At 32.9% G+C, this 18,320-nt stretch overlaps 1 protein-coding gene across 7 annotated transcripts in view; it reads right to left on the bottom strand.

Moving 5' to 3' along the window:
* Nucleotides 1–528: 528 nt before the first annotated feature.
* Nucleotides 529–18,320, bottom strand: part of LOC128206089 (protein FAM13B-like) — an 84,051-nt gene continuing 66,259 nt past the window's right edge. For 6 of the 7 annotated variants that reach the window (XM_052908258.1, XM_052908310.1, XM_052908273.1 and 3 more), the window contains 15 exons: nt 16,773–16,868; nt 15,401–15,746; nt 14,945–15,086; nt 13,342–13,407; nt 10,530–10,591; nt 9,691–9,749; nt 8,938–9,019; nt 8,011–8,186; nt 6,653–6,736; nt 6,359–6,445; nt 5,117–5,182; nt 4,142–4,413; nt 3,697–3,798; nt 2,442–2,496; nt 529–1,533 (listed from right to left, as the gene is read on the bottom strand). In XM_052908258.1, coding sequence (XP_052764218.1) covers nt 1,465–1,533; nt 2,442–2,496; nt 3,697–3,798; nt 4,142–4,413; nt 5,117–5,182; nt 6,359–6,445; nt 6,653–6,736; nt 8,011–8,186; nt 8,938–9,019; nt 9,691–9,749; nt 10,530–10,591; nt 13,342–13,407; nt 14,945–15,086; nt 15,401–15,746; nt 16,773–16,868 — 1,764 coding nt within the window. In that variant the 3' untranslated portion in view covers nt 529–1,464. The remainder of the gene's footprint in view (nt 1,534–2,441; nt 2,497–3,696; nt 3,799–4,141; nt 4,414–5,116; nt 5,183–6,358; nt 6,446–6,652; nt 6,737–8,010; nt 8,187–8,937; nt 9,020–9,690; nt 9,750–10,529; nt 10,592–13,341; nt 13,408–14,944; nt 15,087–15,400; nt 15,747–16,772; nt 16,869–18,320) is intronic. The other variant, XM_052908291.1, reaches the window with a different exon arrangement.

Raw genomic sequence — 18,320 nt, 5'->3', positions numbered from 1 at the left:
TAAAATGTTAATTACATAATCAAAAATTGATTGCAATGGCTTTGGGCATTTTAGAGACCTTCTAAAATGCATCTCAGCAGCACATTTTGGCATTTCAGAGACCATAAAATGGTGCTTATAAATACTACAGCTAGATATATGGGATTAACTTCACATATGGGCATTGTCCTTTAAAAAATTTATGTTAAAATTAATGATTTTGAAGTAATAACATTATCTGGATTATATGAGACAGTTTTGTCTGTTTATATTATGCAATGAGTATGTTAAAGCTGGCCTTAGTATTGGTACAAACATGATCTAATGGCTTAACAGAAAATAAAAGAATGAAAGACATCATTTTTTTTTTTTTGAAATTTCACCAAATGTGATTTCACAGAATGGCACTAAACCAGACAGTAACTTTTAAAGCAACATCTACATGTAATGAGACAAAATTAAGGATATCAAAGAATACCAATTCAAACGAGTTGTATATTTCTAATAATAAACAACCCTCCTTCATTCTTATGTCATTAAAAAAAAATATATATATTTATTGACCTCAATCTTTACTTCAAAATAATTGACAACAATGTAACATCGCCTAAACTATCATGACATTCAAAACACTCAAAAGTGGTCACAACCATTATTTTCTAAAGCCAAATGTTCTTGTTTTTGTTATCATACAAAGCTTAATTTGTTCACTCATTCTTGTTATATATCTTTTTCTAAAAGGCATAGATTTTTTATGAGTTTTTTTTTTAACATTTGTTTTGGGAAACAGCCTGAAATGAGGAGATTATTTTCTAAAATAAAGTGAAACTGTATTTTAAAACAAATTCCATTGAGTGTAAAAATAAAATATTAAACCAAAAGAAAATGTGATTCAACTGTTAACCAAGTGTCTTCAGAATACCGTTCTCTAATTATCAGAGGTTCTAACAACTTATCATTGTCAATTCTGAAAAAAGCTGGGGGTTTGTTCGGATATGAGAGATTCATGTCCAAGACAGGGTATAGGAGCTCAGATTCCATTTGAAATTGTTTCCGATAACATTTATATTAAATTTCAAGTTACTTTCTACTGTATTTGATGCAAATATTCAAGCAGTTAACAATCTTTGCAACTGTGCAAATGTTTAGGATTAATCCAGGGCTGGTATTCAATATCGGTCTTAATTGGATGTAAGAGCGATGTAGCTAATCCGATTACATAATATTATTAACTGACCAATAAAGTGAATGAAGTCAATGATGCACGACCATACTATTAACTTTGACTATATATTAAATACCACCCCAGAAATTTCAAACCCTCTGAATGATGATCCATTATGACTATTCTCTATTCAATTTTCTCCAGAAGACTATTCTCTATAGAGACTTCCATCCAATGTTTATAGTTTATCACAACACTAGCTTGTATTATGAATACTGTTGTCAATGAAATAAATATCACTATGATAACACTGTGAACTGCTAAACAAGGTCTGTCAGTTGGTGCTTGGATAATAAGGCTTCAAGGAGACGTAATCTGGCTTTAAGTTGCTGAAAAATGAAATAAAATGTTCATATTACAAAACGACAAATGAAATACATGTGCATTTTTAGACATTTACAGAGAAGTATCTTTAAAGTTGATGAACAAATAATTTTGATGTTACATACACAACATTATTTGAATTGAACAAATTATTACAACACTTTTTTAGAGCTAAAATTGAAGGTTTTTAAGTAATGCTACTGTACGCTTCTTCTACCTTTATTACAGCTTTACTTAAACATAAGTTAAGTCCTTGTTAACTTTTTGTAGAAACCGATTTAAGAGGTGACAGAAATATCGGTTAGGAATTGAACATCAAAGTCAGAGCATGAGAGGCAACAACCATACTACTAGTCTACTAGGGATATGCCAATTATCAAGTATGGTCCAAAATCAATTGTTTATGATTTAGGGTGCCAAAAATCAATTGTTTTATCTCGCAATTAATCAAATCTTGGTGTAAGTAGAAAAATCAACAAACAAATAATTCAATATAACTATGATTTTCTTAAGAATGAGCCAAAGAAATGTAACTAATAATACAAGTCTGCTGACAAACGATCAGATCATAGTTTTTCATATTTACGTTCGAAAAGCAATGTTAATAATCAACAATTTTCCAAATGATTGAGATCTGTTCTATTGCGAGTTATTTTAAATGATTGTATTGAAGGCATTGATGCCAAAATCAACTGATTCTGAGACAAAAATTAAAAAAATAATCAAAACTGTCAATCTGTGAGAGTGCAGCTTTAAATATTTAATATGAATTTTATGGCTTGACAGAAAATTTAAAAAAATCGGTTTAGACCTTAGGCCAATTTTAAATCCCTAGTGTCTACTTCTACACTATGCTACATTCCCTTAAAAAGTATTTATTTACATTTATATAACTAAGATATCTAATACTAACCTTATATTCATTGTATTCTGTTTGCATAGGTTGTCTGTCCTCTCGTCCAACTTTTCTGGAAAATTAAAGAATATACATCAATATCAAACACTTCCCTCAAAATGACACTGCCCCTTGATGCACATCCATGTATATTGGATAGTCCAAGCTCATATGCCCCTTGATGCACATCCATGTATATTGGATAGTCCAAGGTCATATGCCCCTTGATGCACATCCATGTATATTGGATAGTCCAAGGTCATATGCCCCTTGATGCACATCCATGTATATTGGATAGTCCAAGCTCATATGCCCCTTGATGCACATCCATGTATATTGGATAGTCCAAGGTCATATGCCCCTTGATGCACATCCATGTATATTGGATAGTCCAAGGTCATATAAATTGCTACACAGAAAGTATAATATATAACTATTTAACAAGAATCCAAGTGTCAAATTTTAGTGTAATGAAAAAAATTACGCCAAGTATAAATTTCCATGTACATGTACAAAGAACAGTTAGTCTGATCCATGTTATTATGATGTTGAAAATGAAAGATCAACACAGATTTAAGTACACTGACTTGAGCTTCATGGCATTCCATGAAACTTCATTCACAAGTACTTTACTTGGCTTTTTCGAAATATGTCTTGTGTTGATAGGTCTTGTCTTGTATAATAATGTTTTATACTTAATAACTTAATTTAACACTGAAAGTTCATCACAGATTTTGGAGTCGGTCTAATGACTACCAGGTAAATACACCTTGTATTTATATGCATGTAAAACAAATCCTACTCCTTAAACTGTTATTGAGAAATCACAATCATTTTGAAATCATTAAAATGACATTCATATATAAAATTATTTCATACAGATGTAATACAAACATAAATTGTGAGTGATAAACCTATAACTACTTACTTTTTATTAAATAGTGCATTTATGGAAAATATTTATTACTGATAACAAATTGTATTTTTTTACTGTGTATTTAATAGCTGGAACGCATATATATGAAATGACTGGTGAGTGCTAAAAGATTCGAAGTGATCAAGTATTGTCTCTTAAGGTAGAAATACCATGCTTTCTGCACCTTTCTTTCAAATTAAACACATTATCCTTCATTAGAACCATTGTTTTCGATATTTATTCATCCTTTTCAGTAAATCAAATCAATTCCATAGATTGTGGTACATCTTATTTGGGAGTAAGAGTCCTTCAAACAAATACATATATGTAATTAATAAAAAAAACACATTCACAAACCTGCCAGCCTGTTGAGCAAAACCTTCTTCAAAGTCTCGGAGAGTTTTCCGAAGCCGCTTTTTGGAACCCCGAGACTTCATCAGCTCATCTTTTAATTCCGGGCTGAAAAGAAAAGAAAAGTCTCTCAGTTTTAATAACACATCAAATAACACAGAGTACCTCTTTTCAAATACTAAATTTCTTCCCTGACAACATGTATTCCAAGTTGTTAAAAGGTTTTGAGTAATGCCCCATTAAAAACATTTTAAGCCTTTTAAAGTCGATAAAAAAATCCAACAACAACAACGCCAAGGCTATGACAGTGTCTCAACTTTATTTCTTTGAAAAACAGATACCGGTAATGATGCCAATGTCAATGACATCAAAGGCTATGACAACATCTGAACATTATTTCTTTGAAAAAAATATAAGCTGATATATGAATAAAATGCATAAACTAACTTACACACTAAGCTCATGAAGATTTGAATCTGTCACATGACCCCTGTTTCCCCCTCCCCCAACCCCATTTTCCGGTAACTCTAGTTTCCGTCGCGCCTTCGGAGAATGGGGACCTTGGTTTTCAACAGCAACTGGGCGGGACTGGAGAATCGAGAAATCTCGGGTGAACGCAAAATCTGCTGTACCCATATTCGCGACGTTGTCATCCTCCTCATCATTCTCCATTATGGCTGTTGGCACATGGATCGAGACTTTTTCACCGGGCACACCATCATTCTGGTAAAAGGAAAATTGTAATAAATGCACAGCAACAAGCATAAACTTGGCCCATACTTACTTACATCTTGAGTCTAAAAAGTTTGAGACTCAGAATCAGAAAAGCAGGCCCCCCACTATCATGAAAATACCCAAGTCAAATCTCAATCGCCTTCTTCATTTTTCCACATCATAGTTAAGACATTATTAAAAATAACTAATGTTTAACTATAAAATATTATATTGATTAACAACATTGCTGAATATTCAAAAAAAATATATTTCTATGTACAGCACAACATGTACTTGAGTAGAACTTTAACATAATGAATTTGACTTGAATACAATTTTTGCTCTTAAAATTATTATTTTTTTATAAAAGATTGATCAAATATTTTTATCCACATACTGTAGAAGGGAATGCCATTTAAAAAAGGCTAAAACATCAATTTTGAATCAAATATGGCTGTTATATGATAAAATGAGTTGAGACCGAGATTGAGATTTTACTTAAGTATTCTTGTGATATTGGGGCCAGGATCTTAAATTTGTTGTAAAATAGTTAAGAACAGTTTTTTTTTGTGACAGATACCATATTTACACTCATAATATTATGAGTGTAAATATGGTATCGGTCACAAAAAAAAAACTGTTCTACTACGAGGCAAATAAATTTCGTCAAAATAAGTCGCACTACTGAAATGGCTGATCAAACAGTACTCACATATTTAGACTGAATGTCCATTGGTTTATCTTCTGGTACAGTCTGTAGCTCCAAGTTACTACGAGGCTAAAATGATAAATTGTAAACATTCTGAAACAATTTTAATTAGATTAATCCAATAAAGAAATGAAAACTTTATTGATGAAGCCACACTTAATCAAAAGTTTGTTTGGTTTCCCCGGTCAACTCACAAAATAACGGATGACTCGGAAGTTTTTTCAGCCTCTCTAGTGGTCAAAGTTATTTGTTTCCTTTCTCCATTACGGAATAAAGGGTAAGGAAGTACCCCCCCCCCCCACCACCACCACCCCTCCTCCCAAAAGAGGAGGCCCACAAGGGCCTATGGCATGATTATTTTTGTTATAAACTGTACTCACAGTCAAAGTTAAGCAATTAGTGAAATGTGTGTTTCATAAAGGGCAAGTACATCAATAATACACAACTCTATGTACAAAGTTGTCTCCCTTAAAAGTACAACTATAATACACTACCCCTAACAGTTGTCACCAAAACTGCAGCATTTCAGCAGCAAGGGCCATAATCCAGTCATGCATGGGAAGATCTGCTTGTTTATTGAAGAAAGGAACCAAGCTCTCATAGATATCTAACTACCGTACTATTTTGATTAACATACAATCAAAACTGAAGACCGAATCACATTCAATTATTGTTTACAGACGCACAGACGACCCACACTGAGTCAACAAATGAAATGAGTGTAGAGAAATGCCAAACAAACTATTTATTAAATGTGGCCTGATGATCTTTTATATAACAGGCTGATCTGGCAAAACATACCAAAAGAGGTTGTCGGTGCACGAGACATTTGATTGTTCTGAATGAAATGGTTGCAGACTGTATACCAATGAACCAAAAAAATTACCAAAGGGTTAGAATTCTTCAATAACCAGGAATGTGATTGACCTGGCAGCTGAAGGGCTCAAATTATTTTGACCATGGGTTTGGGGGCCCTTGAACCCCCAACAGGCACCCAATGAGGGCCAAAGGGGATGATGAACCCAGCCACAGAAGCAAACCCGGCTTTTTAGAAGCCCTTATGAGGGCCCTCCTGACTTTAAACTTGAAGCAAATTGGAGTGACAATACTTACAACAAATACAGTAACAACAAAAAAAGCACACAGTTTACTTATTTTATCAGTTAATTTTTTTTATATATTTAGATTTTTTTGGTCCCTGGAGCGAATCCGTGGACAAATCCCATCCCTGATAACCAATCTTACCGAAGGAGGTTGCCGGGACAAAAGTCGTTTTATTGTTCGGTATCGGTCATACAACGGCCGCATCAAGTCCTTTTCATCACGACTTTTCTGTGGAGAGAATATTGAAGTTCGTGCGTTAATGAAAGTCCCTAAGACTTCCACCAATTATAAACTAAAGCAAAAGAATTAAACTTCCTACTGACACCAAAAGCAATAGATGATAGATGATATTTCTGATATGTAAACATTCCCTTTACAATAATCATTTTCAGAATATGGTTATCTGCATGCTTCCAAAAACTGACAAGCACTTACCGGTCGTCCGTGAATACCCTCGAAGTGTAGCAGGGCCTTCTGCACGGACAGCTTCTCATCTTGTACTTGATCATGGTTCATTAGCTATAACAGAAATACAGTTAGTTTAAACGTTATCTATTTTTTAACAATTGTGAAATTAGTTATGATAACTTATACTAAGTCACTCTCGTTGGCACCATGTTACGCGAGAGTGTGGTCTAGTGTTGTGGGGGAAACCGGAGTGTCCGAAATAAATCCACTTGTCCAGCTTGGTGACCACTAACCAAATTCACATGCAACCAGGCCTGGAATCGAACCCGGGTTGCCTTTGTGAGAAGCGTGTACGCTAACCACTGGGGTAACCAAATAACTAATAAAATAGTTGCGATATACATATAAATATATCATATAATATGCATTTTTTCTTTTCTTATTTTCAAGACCATTTTGCTTTAGGTGTTTTTCTGGATTTTGTGACAGAAAATACATATCATTGTCAACAGGGCTTCCATTAAGAATTTGAAACTGGAAGTATGAACTTCCTGTGAATCACTTTTGGAAGTTTTACACTAAAATATGGAAGTTTAAGTCTCCATAATACAATATCTTTTTCAACTATTTTTCAACAATTATATTAAAAATCAAATAATTTTCAATTTTACTTATATTATTATAATTCCTTTTACTTAAAAACACTTAAACTGATTGAAATTATGACTATAAAGGTAATATTAACAAAAGGTTTTGATTTTTTGTACTTCCAAGCTTTCAACTTTGGAAGTTTTCTTCAAAATTATGGAAGTTTTTGTACTTCCAAGGAATCAATTTTGGAAGTTTTAACCCATTTCTAGGGAGTAATAGATACTTCCAAACTTCCTTTAACGGAAGGCCTGTGTCAATAAGGTTAATATATGACTATATGTGATGTCTGAAAGCAGCTAAATGTGATTGGATTGAAAATATGTTTTCTTCAAAATATGTAAAATAAAAATTGATATTGTCAAAAGCATTTTCAAACTAATTAAGATTTTATGTTTATGAAAGAAAGCCATAAAAGTAAAAAAAAAAAATTGTCATTTTTACCCCAAAAGGACAAAATTTACTACTAATCATTTTAAATCATAACATGCATAGATCTATAACTTACCTATACGAATATAAAGAGAAAACTAAGAAACAAACCGGAAAAACATTAATTTATTTACAGAATGACATTCTATATTTAGTTCAGGTTTATGAGAAAACCCCAGTAAATATGGTACATATTTTTCTTCGTCGATGCCTGTCTGGACCAATGAGAGACTGTCTATTTATAGGTCATATAATAAACCTTAATATTTCAACCATAATCTGAACATTTAATCCATGTTATATACCTCAATATCCTCTGGGCGATGCATGTCCTTGCGTTTCTCGTGCAGACGTTTAAGAATGATATCGAGGGTGGACCCCATGGATGGTGGGAGGTCGGGTGGGTCAATACGTTCGCCCGCAGACGAGGTCCCGCTCCCATGTCTGGAACGACTGCCCATCTCAGCCTCCTCTTTTAGACCTTAAATTAACAAATTTAATACAAATCAATTCACTAAAAATTAAAATGTTTTATTATATGCTTTCTGGCTGTTTATAGAAATTATCAGTGAGATATAATTGATATCACACAGTTTAAAACAGTTAAATAACTTTTTGGTATTAGTCACTGTTTCGAAACACTGAGTTCTGAAGGCCAACTTCAATGCACCCATAGCTTTGGATTAAACCTCAATGCTGCAATTCCCAGAATAGTGTGGCGCCATCAAACTTTTAGTACCCTTTTGCAATTCAATTATGTTGATAAATGCCTCTTTGAATGAGTTTTGAGCAAAAAAAATGTAACATTTTATCTCATAAACATTGTAGGTTTGAATTAAATAAATTTGATATCCACTTTCTGCTATATAAACCAAACCTCTAACTTTGAACGTTTTTCTATATCAATCAAAAAGCTTTACTGTGCAAAATATTATGTGTAACTCCAAACAAGATATCGAGAAAAACTCATTAATCATTTAATGTTGTTTCCATCCATTTTAATATGTTCATATTGTAATGTCTTTGTAAATAACTGAATAAAATGTAAAGCCAGACTATTATTGGACTTTTTACACATATATGTGAGTACTGGTATTGCCACAGTCAACATGAATACCACAACTGATGTAAATATCTTATGACCAAAGGTTAAGTTCTTGCAGGTCGTGGCAGCATCTATGCCCATGACAATTCCATTTCCATGACTAATTCCTTTCCAAATCATCACTCACGTTTAGCCTCCTTCCTTGCCCGACTGAGATCTGTAAGCAGTTTCTTTACTTCCACTCTTGAGGCTTTTTCAGCATGAGAGGGCTGAAAATAATTATGTAAAAAGTTCAGTATTACACACCTCGTTCATTGACATAATGGGATTCTGAAGTTTTTTCCAAAAATACTGCTCCTCTTTCGTACCTTAATGCAAGAACTCAATATCTGCATCTATTTCTATATGAAGTTATTGAGTTTTTGCGATAGGGTGGCAAATTTATTATTATCTATTATGGTGTCATTATAAAAATGGTTAAAACATTTTTGTGTTTATTTGGCTAATGGCAACACTCATGACAGTTTTAAAGCCAACCATGTTATCAATTCATTCTTAAAGTTCTTTAAAATCAATGAAATAAAGAGGCTTGAACAATCGGGATATGAAAAGAACTCGTTTAAATTTAGTTATTTTCAAACGAAAATGAAACATTTAACAAGTTGTTTCAACATTATATTAATCACTCTCGTTGGCACTATGTTTCGCGAGAGTGTGGTCTTGTGTTGTGGGGCAAACCTGAGTCCCTACAGGAAACCCACTTGACCAGCTAGGTGACCACAAACTAAACTCACATGCGATGGAAAGGCCAGCCTAGGATTCAAATCCACAACCCATAGGTTAGAATCTAGTGTGCTTACCACAGTGTACTATGAAAATAATTATCTTCAATCCATGACATTATGCAAGTATCAATTCATGTTTGTAAAAATATGCGTACCCTAAATCCATTTTCTCTCTCAAAAACATCTTCAAACTGTCGAATTTTCTTCTTTAGACCTGAAATTTAAATGTATACAATAAATTTACAATAATAATTTATAGATACCAACTTTTTTTTTGCTTTGTCATTGCCTTACTACCATTAGTCAAATATATGAAATTCTGAGAAAAGAAACAATACAGAAAACAATTATATCACAATGCTTGAAAAAGTTCTGTGGCCTTGGTTGGTAAATTAGAGAACATTTTGGCGAAATTGCCACTTTCAGGGACAATAACGGACCATTAAGCCGAATTCATCCTAAAAACACGAATCTGTTGGTTTTAATATGATGGCCAAAGCAGGGTAAACAGGCGAAGATTTCTCTTGAAGTTGTTTTAAAAGCCATTTATATTCATTTCAAGCTACTTTTTACTGTGTTTAATGCAAATTACTTTGTCTAATGCAAATCGCTGGAAATAGAAATATCATCACAACTGTACAATAGTCTGCAATTGAAAGATTTTAATCCCGATTTCGAGACCAATCCTGTTTTTTTTTATCATTCCTAAAATTTCAAATATCATTGCCACACTAAATTAAACTATGAAATTTTGAACTCAAATTTAAAGAGAAAGAAACATTACACTAAGCAACAATAGCAAAACGCTTGAAAAATTTGTTTGCAGCCTTAAGCGGTTAATCAGTGCATCATTTTGGCGCAAATTTTGAAATGCAGTTTGAACTAATCTATACTGAATTATGATGCAAAACGTACCTAAGTCTATTAACAAATTGGTTGATTAATGATACAGAAAATCAGAAGTGAAATCAACATCTATTAATAAAGCACTTACCTTGAATTTTTCTCATTTGACCTTTCATCTTTGTAGTAAGTTCATCATCGGTACTTCCATGACTGAAAATAAAAATAGGCATTTTTTTATTATTTTTTTTACTTTTTAGCCCAGTAATTCCCTAGTGAAAAACATTATGACCAGGCCAAAAAAAATTGTTTGGTTAGGGTTACATCCTTTTCAAAAATAGGCAGGGTAGGAAAGCTTTTTTTTTTGGAGTTCCTGGCTTTATGTAAATACGTTATTGTCATCATTGGAGAAAGATGTTCAAGCATAAAATTTAAAAGTTGTTAAACTAAATATTAAAACAATAGGGTTGGCACCTATTTTTTAGGTAGAGTTTGGTAGCCCAAACCAAACTCTTTTTTTAGGCCTCCACGTAGAAATCTTTAGGGTTCAGGGTATTTTTGTGAGTAGTTCAAGTAAGGCCAAAAAATACAATTGATTAATTGTGGCCTCATACAAAAACAGTTTTATCATGCATGCACATATTTCTTAAACTTTAGAGCATGTTTCTGAAACTTTAAAACAGTGGCTTGATTACAATCAATTGTAATGATTATAACGAAATTTTATGGATATTCAGCTGCAAACAAATTAAGCTAAATGCAAAGATAGCATCTAATATGTATGCCCGATATATAAACATGTACACTAAAAAGGCGTCACAAACATATACATTAAAAACTGTATTTAGAGCCAAACACAGATAATTTAAGTAATAGTTAGAACATACTAGATTGACTGTTCAGATAACCTTATTAACATCATCATTGATAACCTTCAAATCTTTACTACTCTGGAAACACCAAGAAGTTAATATTTATTTTTGCTTTAAGATGCAACTTATGCCCGCAGCTGGGTTGCGCAAGACTACAGCTATATGAATGGTAAATAATAACAACAACAATAACTACTACTTAAGCTTATTTGAAATAAAAAATAAAATAAAAAAGAAGACAATATTTACAACTATATTACACACATATTCAACATTAATGGCTGATCAGAATTGCATCATCAAAGATTCATAAAAAAACTTGTACTTGAAAACTTACTTCATCACTTAATTCATATTTTTACTACATAAAATGACATAATAGTTTACTATTTCCAGTTTCCTTGTAATAACGAGAAATAAAACTAAAATACCTTTTTTCTAAATCATTATTAGATTATAATTGCCAAGTAAATAACTAGAAATAGGGGTAAAAGTAATGATAGTATTTGTTCACAAATAATGTCAGCACAAGATTCAGACTTTAAAAAAATAAAAATAATTTTGTAATACTAGCAAAAAAGGTAAGATTATTCACTGCAAACTGTAAGCACACGTCAAAAATGCAAGGAGCGGTGTTATAACATTCTTACAAGAGCACAGTGGGGTGAACAGCAACACTTGTTTGTTATTTTACAGTTGAAAAAGGGGGCATACCTCAACAATTATTTTAGCAAGAGTTATGTGCCTTGCCATATTAATTTGTGTGTATTGTCTCTGGCAACATGTGTACCAAGTTTCATCTGAACATTTTGAAGGGTTCAAGAATTCAAATAAAAGCCGCGAGCAAAGTTTTTTTAACAACAACGACGCTGATACCAATGCCCAACGACACCTAGGGTATAACAATACCTCAACTTTTCTTTCTTCAAAAACAGATGAGCTTAAAAGCAGTGGAGAGGGCAAAAAGTAAATATGATACATAGAGGATAATAGCTTGTTTCAGTGTAAGATGGGAGTATATTTCACCGAGTGAGCACCAAAAGTGAAATATATTGCAATCTTTCACTCATTCCTTTTGTTTTTATTTCATGCTAAAGAATTATTGAAAACAACAACAAATTCATCTATTATCGTAAAACCACTCCAAATTTAGAGAAATGACATCATACAGGATGTGATGTCTTTGGATTTTTCTTTCCTGCACAGTGTGCAATTATAAATGTTTTATTATATGACTAAAAATTGCTTAAACATTGAAACAATGAAATTATATTCGGATAAACTTATGTTCAAGGACAAGTAAACCAGGATATATTCCACCATTATTTCTCAATATACCACCAAAAAGGATGAAAGAAACAGGCATTAATTCCTGAAAAAAGCAAAACTGAATAGCATAGAAAGGGAGAAAGCACTGCAAACTGAAAGCACACTAGCAGAAAAAAGCAGATAATTTTTACAATCAAAATGATAAATCAAACAACTTTGAAAAAAAAAATTAATAAATAAAAACAAACTACAAAGGTGCCGAGACGTAAAGTAAATTACATGCTTAAAAAATCACAAATGAAAGAGAAGAAAAATTACATGCGCAATTTGTGACATTGAAAAAAAAATCAATATATAAAGCCCAACTACATGGGTGCCTGGTTCTACAAGGTGATTGGCTGATTGGGATGCCATGTGATTATGTCATGTGACTACGTTGGAAACCCACAGTACTCAATTGTGTTACACGTCATCATTGACCATGGGACTTTAAACTAGCAAAATCTCATACCAATTTTATTTATAATAATAATAATAGTTATGAATGAGACAATTTCATTTTTTGAAAATCAACAGCCAATGAAATGACACATAATAGTATTCCCGATTTTCTGTAAGTTTACAAATAATTTAAGCCTCTTATGAAGCCGTTGAAAGACTCATGCAATTAAAGGGGATATGATTTATTTGTCAACTGGGGCCTTTAATTTTCCCCTTATTATCCAAGAAAACATGATTTTGCCAGTTTTTAAAGTCCCATGGCGCTGAAGTACTGATCACAAAATGTGTGTCGAGGGTTTGGACGATAGTCAGGTGACGAACCTGTGTGACTTATATTGGTCTTGCTCCGCTTGAGAGAATGGTAAATCCTCGTCATCTACAGACGTGCTGTAATTACATGGCAGAAAGAAAAAAATGTAAGGTGACCGAAAAAAAGAGATGAGCACTTTATTGCGGAGAAACTGAAAACAAAACGTGTGTCTTGTGTATATAACTATATATAATCTGTACACTATAGTCAATTAAAAGGTTATCAGGCCATTTCTATGAGTTATAAATAGAGGCTGCATTACAAATGAAAAATTTGAAGGTAAAGTTTACCGGCTAAAATACTATATTTTCTTATAGACACATGAAAATAATTAAACACTGAAAACTTAATTCTATCATAATTTTTTTTTAAAAAAAACTGTTTTTGTTATGAAATATATTGTATATTGAAAGTACAAAAAAAAAAATCTTTTGAGAGAGATGTTAAGGAGAAAATTTAATGGCCACACTCCATATAAAACTGCACATGCATTAAAATGGCACAAGACTGTAGCCCACAAAATGGTTCTTGCATAATACAACATTTGATAGATATAATTATTACAGAGACAATTTCATAAATATTTTAAATATTTTTCTTACAACATTAATTCCAAACAATCCTCAATATAAACATCTTGAGTTAAAATATAGTTAAATTGAAAAAAAAATAATAAAAAAATGTTTCTATATAAAATTGAGGGAAAAACTTCCGTAAAAATTATTTTTGTCTTTTCTTGGTTAAATATAAGATATAATTAATACATAGAAAATGAATATCTATATAAGATAAAATCCACACAGCATTACGAACAATAAGCTCATTTAGAATACAACCTACATGTTCAGAAAATGAAATGGCTGACAGGCAATCATTAAGTACTAGGCTTAATCATTAATGAATTTCAACTTTCACGGGAGTTTAAAGGTCCGCCTGATGCCACTCATCCAATACACACTCCACGTGTCAGATTTTGCAGACAATGTGTCAGCCAGTGAGGTTGTATTCTAAGTATGTAAGATGACCTGAAGTAAACTCTTCATGATTAAGAAGGGCTTGTTTGCTACGCTCACTCCACCATTCTAAATCATTAAGATTTTACTTCAAGTCATCTAACCATTACATTATCATAATTGTTAAAACAATTAATGATACCAGAGTGGATTTGCTTGCCGATAAAATAGTCAACCAAAAGTTCTAAAGCTTGATTACTAGACATAGTTTAGGGTCTGCATAAAAAAAATCTATATTTGCTACAAATACCAAAATTAATTAATTTACAAAGTTAAAAGTTTACTAGAGATTAACTTTTATTATTTCGTTCACAAAATTATTAATTTTCGCATTGATTCAAATTTTTGGGTATTTCACACAATAAAAAAGGATCCACTTATGACCATTGCAAACATTCTGTGTATCAGACAACATTTAATTAATGCAATACCTCTGTCAAAACATAACAAACACCATTCATTAACCTTCAAATTTAAACACACTATTTTTTTCACAAAACTTAATCAACGCGAAAATTAACAATCTCGCACTACAGTTTTCCACTCTGGTTCCCGAATAGTAAGTATTTTTTGCAAATGCTTAACAAGTTATGCTACCTACCCAGCCTTCCGTTTGACTTTGTTCAATCGTGGCGACGGTACATCATTTTCATAATCTTCATCATCGTTCTGTTGCATTTCTGGTGCTGCAAGCGTGGCCCGCTGGTACGAAACGGCTTGAGCCTTCTGGGCTAATATTGGGTCTGTTAAAAAATCATACTCTTAGATAATTTAGTAGTGAAACTTCAGTGGGTTGTCTGACCAATTTGCATTTTTTAAAATCTTTTTTATAAAAACATCGGACATTCAAACCATTTTTGTATGAAAGAATTGGAATATTCTTAAAGAAACAAACATGACCACATTATTTGATATTTTTTATCTATTTTTGTGTTTTTGTTCATTTATAGTAAAATTTGAACTTCCCAATTTTAGTCCCTAGCATGATCGCACACAAAACTCCAAATCAATCAGTAAATGAATGCGTTCATAACTACAATTAATTCATGCAATTTACCTTGACTTCCAACGTTTTCATGGAGTGTCGAGAAATCCAGGGGAGGAACAAATGGTTTGGCACTGACCGTCGGAGACTTATCTGGTGATACCGACAACCCCCGATTGTTTGTATTATCCTGTCGTATATCCAAGAACGCTATCCTAGTATGGGTGTCACCATGAGTGTTATCACCACTGCGTAATTTTGGCACATCTATGGGCGAAGTTTGAGGAAGGTGACCATTCATAATCACTGGCACTTGCTCTTGCTGGTCCATTACTTCTTCGTCAGAATCTCCTGTAGAATTACGTCTTAACTGACGACTAGGTGATCTTCTATTTTGTGGTCCTGTGGGTCTCTTGAACTGAAAAGAAAGTTAGTACATGTTGCATAAAGTAAGTGTTTCCACTTGGCACTAAGGCGCTAGGTTTGGGAAATATAAAATATAGACACCCAATGTCTATAAGGTTAAATGTCAGATATTTAAGTGACAAAAAAATTGATAAAGTGTAAATAACTACTTGTATGATGAAAAATATATATAAGAATAAACAGAACAAAGTATCGGTTGTCCAGTAAGCGCAGGGGTTTAGCCCTTGCAATTCCTACCAAGGTGTTCAATTCCTGGACTGGGTGCATGGGAGCTTGGTTGTTGGCCACCAAGCTTGACAAGTGGGTGTCCATCAATTCTCTGGTTCCATCCACAACACAAGACCACACTCTCACGCAACATTGTGCAAATGAGTGTGACTTAACATAACTTTATAGCACTTTCTTCACAATAGTTACCATCACCTTTATCAATTCTTAAGAAAACACTTACAAGTTAAACCAAACAGCAATGCCAACTCCCTCCTGTTCTTTTTTTATTGGAACACAGGCCCCAATTTCTCGAAACTTCTTAAGTCTCTTATAACAGGATTAAGCTAAACTCACTATTTTTGTTGTTCTATAATGTGCGTTATATATTTATTTCTTTAAGAGCTTTTAAAAAATATATAAGAAATATCTGTTTGCTTATTAGAAGAAACCATTTTTCATTTATCAAAATCCATTATTAGTATTATTTTGGCTAATTGAAATAAGCTACTTAAGCCTGTTTAGCTTAAGAAGTTTCGAGAAATTGGGGCCAGGGCATTACTCAATCTTACCAGTTATATCAGAGTAATGTTCCTTGCTATACATGTGTTGTTTGTCTCATTGGCAACACAATAATTATGTACCAAGTTTCATTGGAATATCTTGAACAGTTTTTGAGCAATGGCCAATGAAAAAGCTTTAGTATGCCAACAACAACAGTTAAAGCTATAATTAAATGACTTTATCTGAGCAGAAATTATCACGCAAACTTTAGAAAATTTAATTGAAATATACAACATTTTGCACATACCAAATGTAGTGGATCAGTGTTCCTATGTATTGCAGCGAATTCCTCATCACTATCGTCTTTTTCCTCACCCACTCCTGATAACCCAGATGCTGGGAGCTGAAAAAGACAATCGTAACAATAAGTTAAATTAACAATGCTTGTTTTATTTCCGCCATAAACTTTCAGCCAAATAAATGATTCATGATTGTTAAAACCTCTAATAATATTCACCACAAAAAAAACACAACAATAATATTTATTATGATCAACTTCCTTACATTTATAATAATATGGTTTATCTTTCCTTACTGTTCATTATTTTCTGCAAAGTCCAAAGTGCAAGTTACAAAATCACCAACAAAATTCGTTTCTGAATTCGGCCCCAAAATTCATATTAAGCATAATAACATTCAAAAACGATTTTGCATTGGGGCCAAATAGTCATTTAATGTTTCATTACCCACATATTTTTCCAGTGTTACTTTATTTGTTGCTGTTGTTATATTTCCTCATACCTGAATTACGTCTTTAAAAATAAAAAAAAATATGACCACCAGTCCTCAATTTTTGTGAAAAGGATGAGAAACACCAAACAAACCATTTATTCATTGCAGCCTAAACAGAGATTTTTTTTTATTTAAATGTGCAGGTGGTAGCTTTTGTTAATTTACTGACTTCAAAGCTATGTGCCACTATCATCTTCATTACCTTACCTGACAAAACCAACAATTATCCATTTATTATTTATTTATTTCATCCTACACACTTTCATCCATGTTTCATTCAATGCGCTTCCAAGCCTCTAAGCAAACATTATTCTGCGCAGGAAATTTTGTTGTCCTCGCAATTTCGCCTCTCCAATATTTCCCCAGAAAATCATTATAGATCAGTCTGTATTATATCATTCATTATAGGATCCACTCACTCAGCTTGAACAGCCTCAGCTTGCTTTTTAGCTTTAGATTGGTAAAAAAGGCAGATCATATTGTACGAGCAGCATAATTTTCCCATGCATTAGGATATCTGTTTTGCAGAAATAGAGTTCAGTGTCTTGACGAAGAAAATGCAATGCGAGCTATAAAAGAGCTTTTCAAAGCAATAAACATTGCATTAACTGGAAATAAAATATATCTGTTAACTGTGCTGCAAAGCCAGCGCCCTGCATACTAGCAGCTGAATTATCTTCGTGCAGACAGGCAACAAGCTGTTTACTTTTTTGCTTGTCTCTGTCTCTCATTCAAAGGGTCCCAAGTTTGATAACAAGATCTTTAAAACTAACGTAACAACAGGCTTGTTAACCTAAAAGGTTAAGGACACGAGGAATACCACAGGAATGTGACAAATGCTCTGATTATGCCATTTCAGAGTGACATTCAATTGACCTTTGTTGTGTGACATTGTGTGTGTGTGTGTGTGTTGTTGACCTTTGTGTGTGACATCAAACTTGGCGTGTAAGGTTGACCTTTGTGTGTGACATTGAGCTTAGCGTGTAAGGCTGACCTTTGTGTGTGACATCGACCTTAGCGGGTAAGGTTGACCTTTGTGTGTGACATTGACCTTAGCGTGTAA

Source organism: Mya arenaria, chromosome 2 (assembly GCF_026914265.1).
Source record: "Mya arenaria isolate MELC-2E11 chromosome 2, ASM2691426v1".
Taxonomy (NCBI): Eukaryota; Metazoa; Mollusca; class Bivalvia; order Myida; family Myidae; genus Mya; species Mya arenaria.
This window is presented reverse-complemented; position numbering and strand designations above follow the sequence as displayed.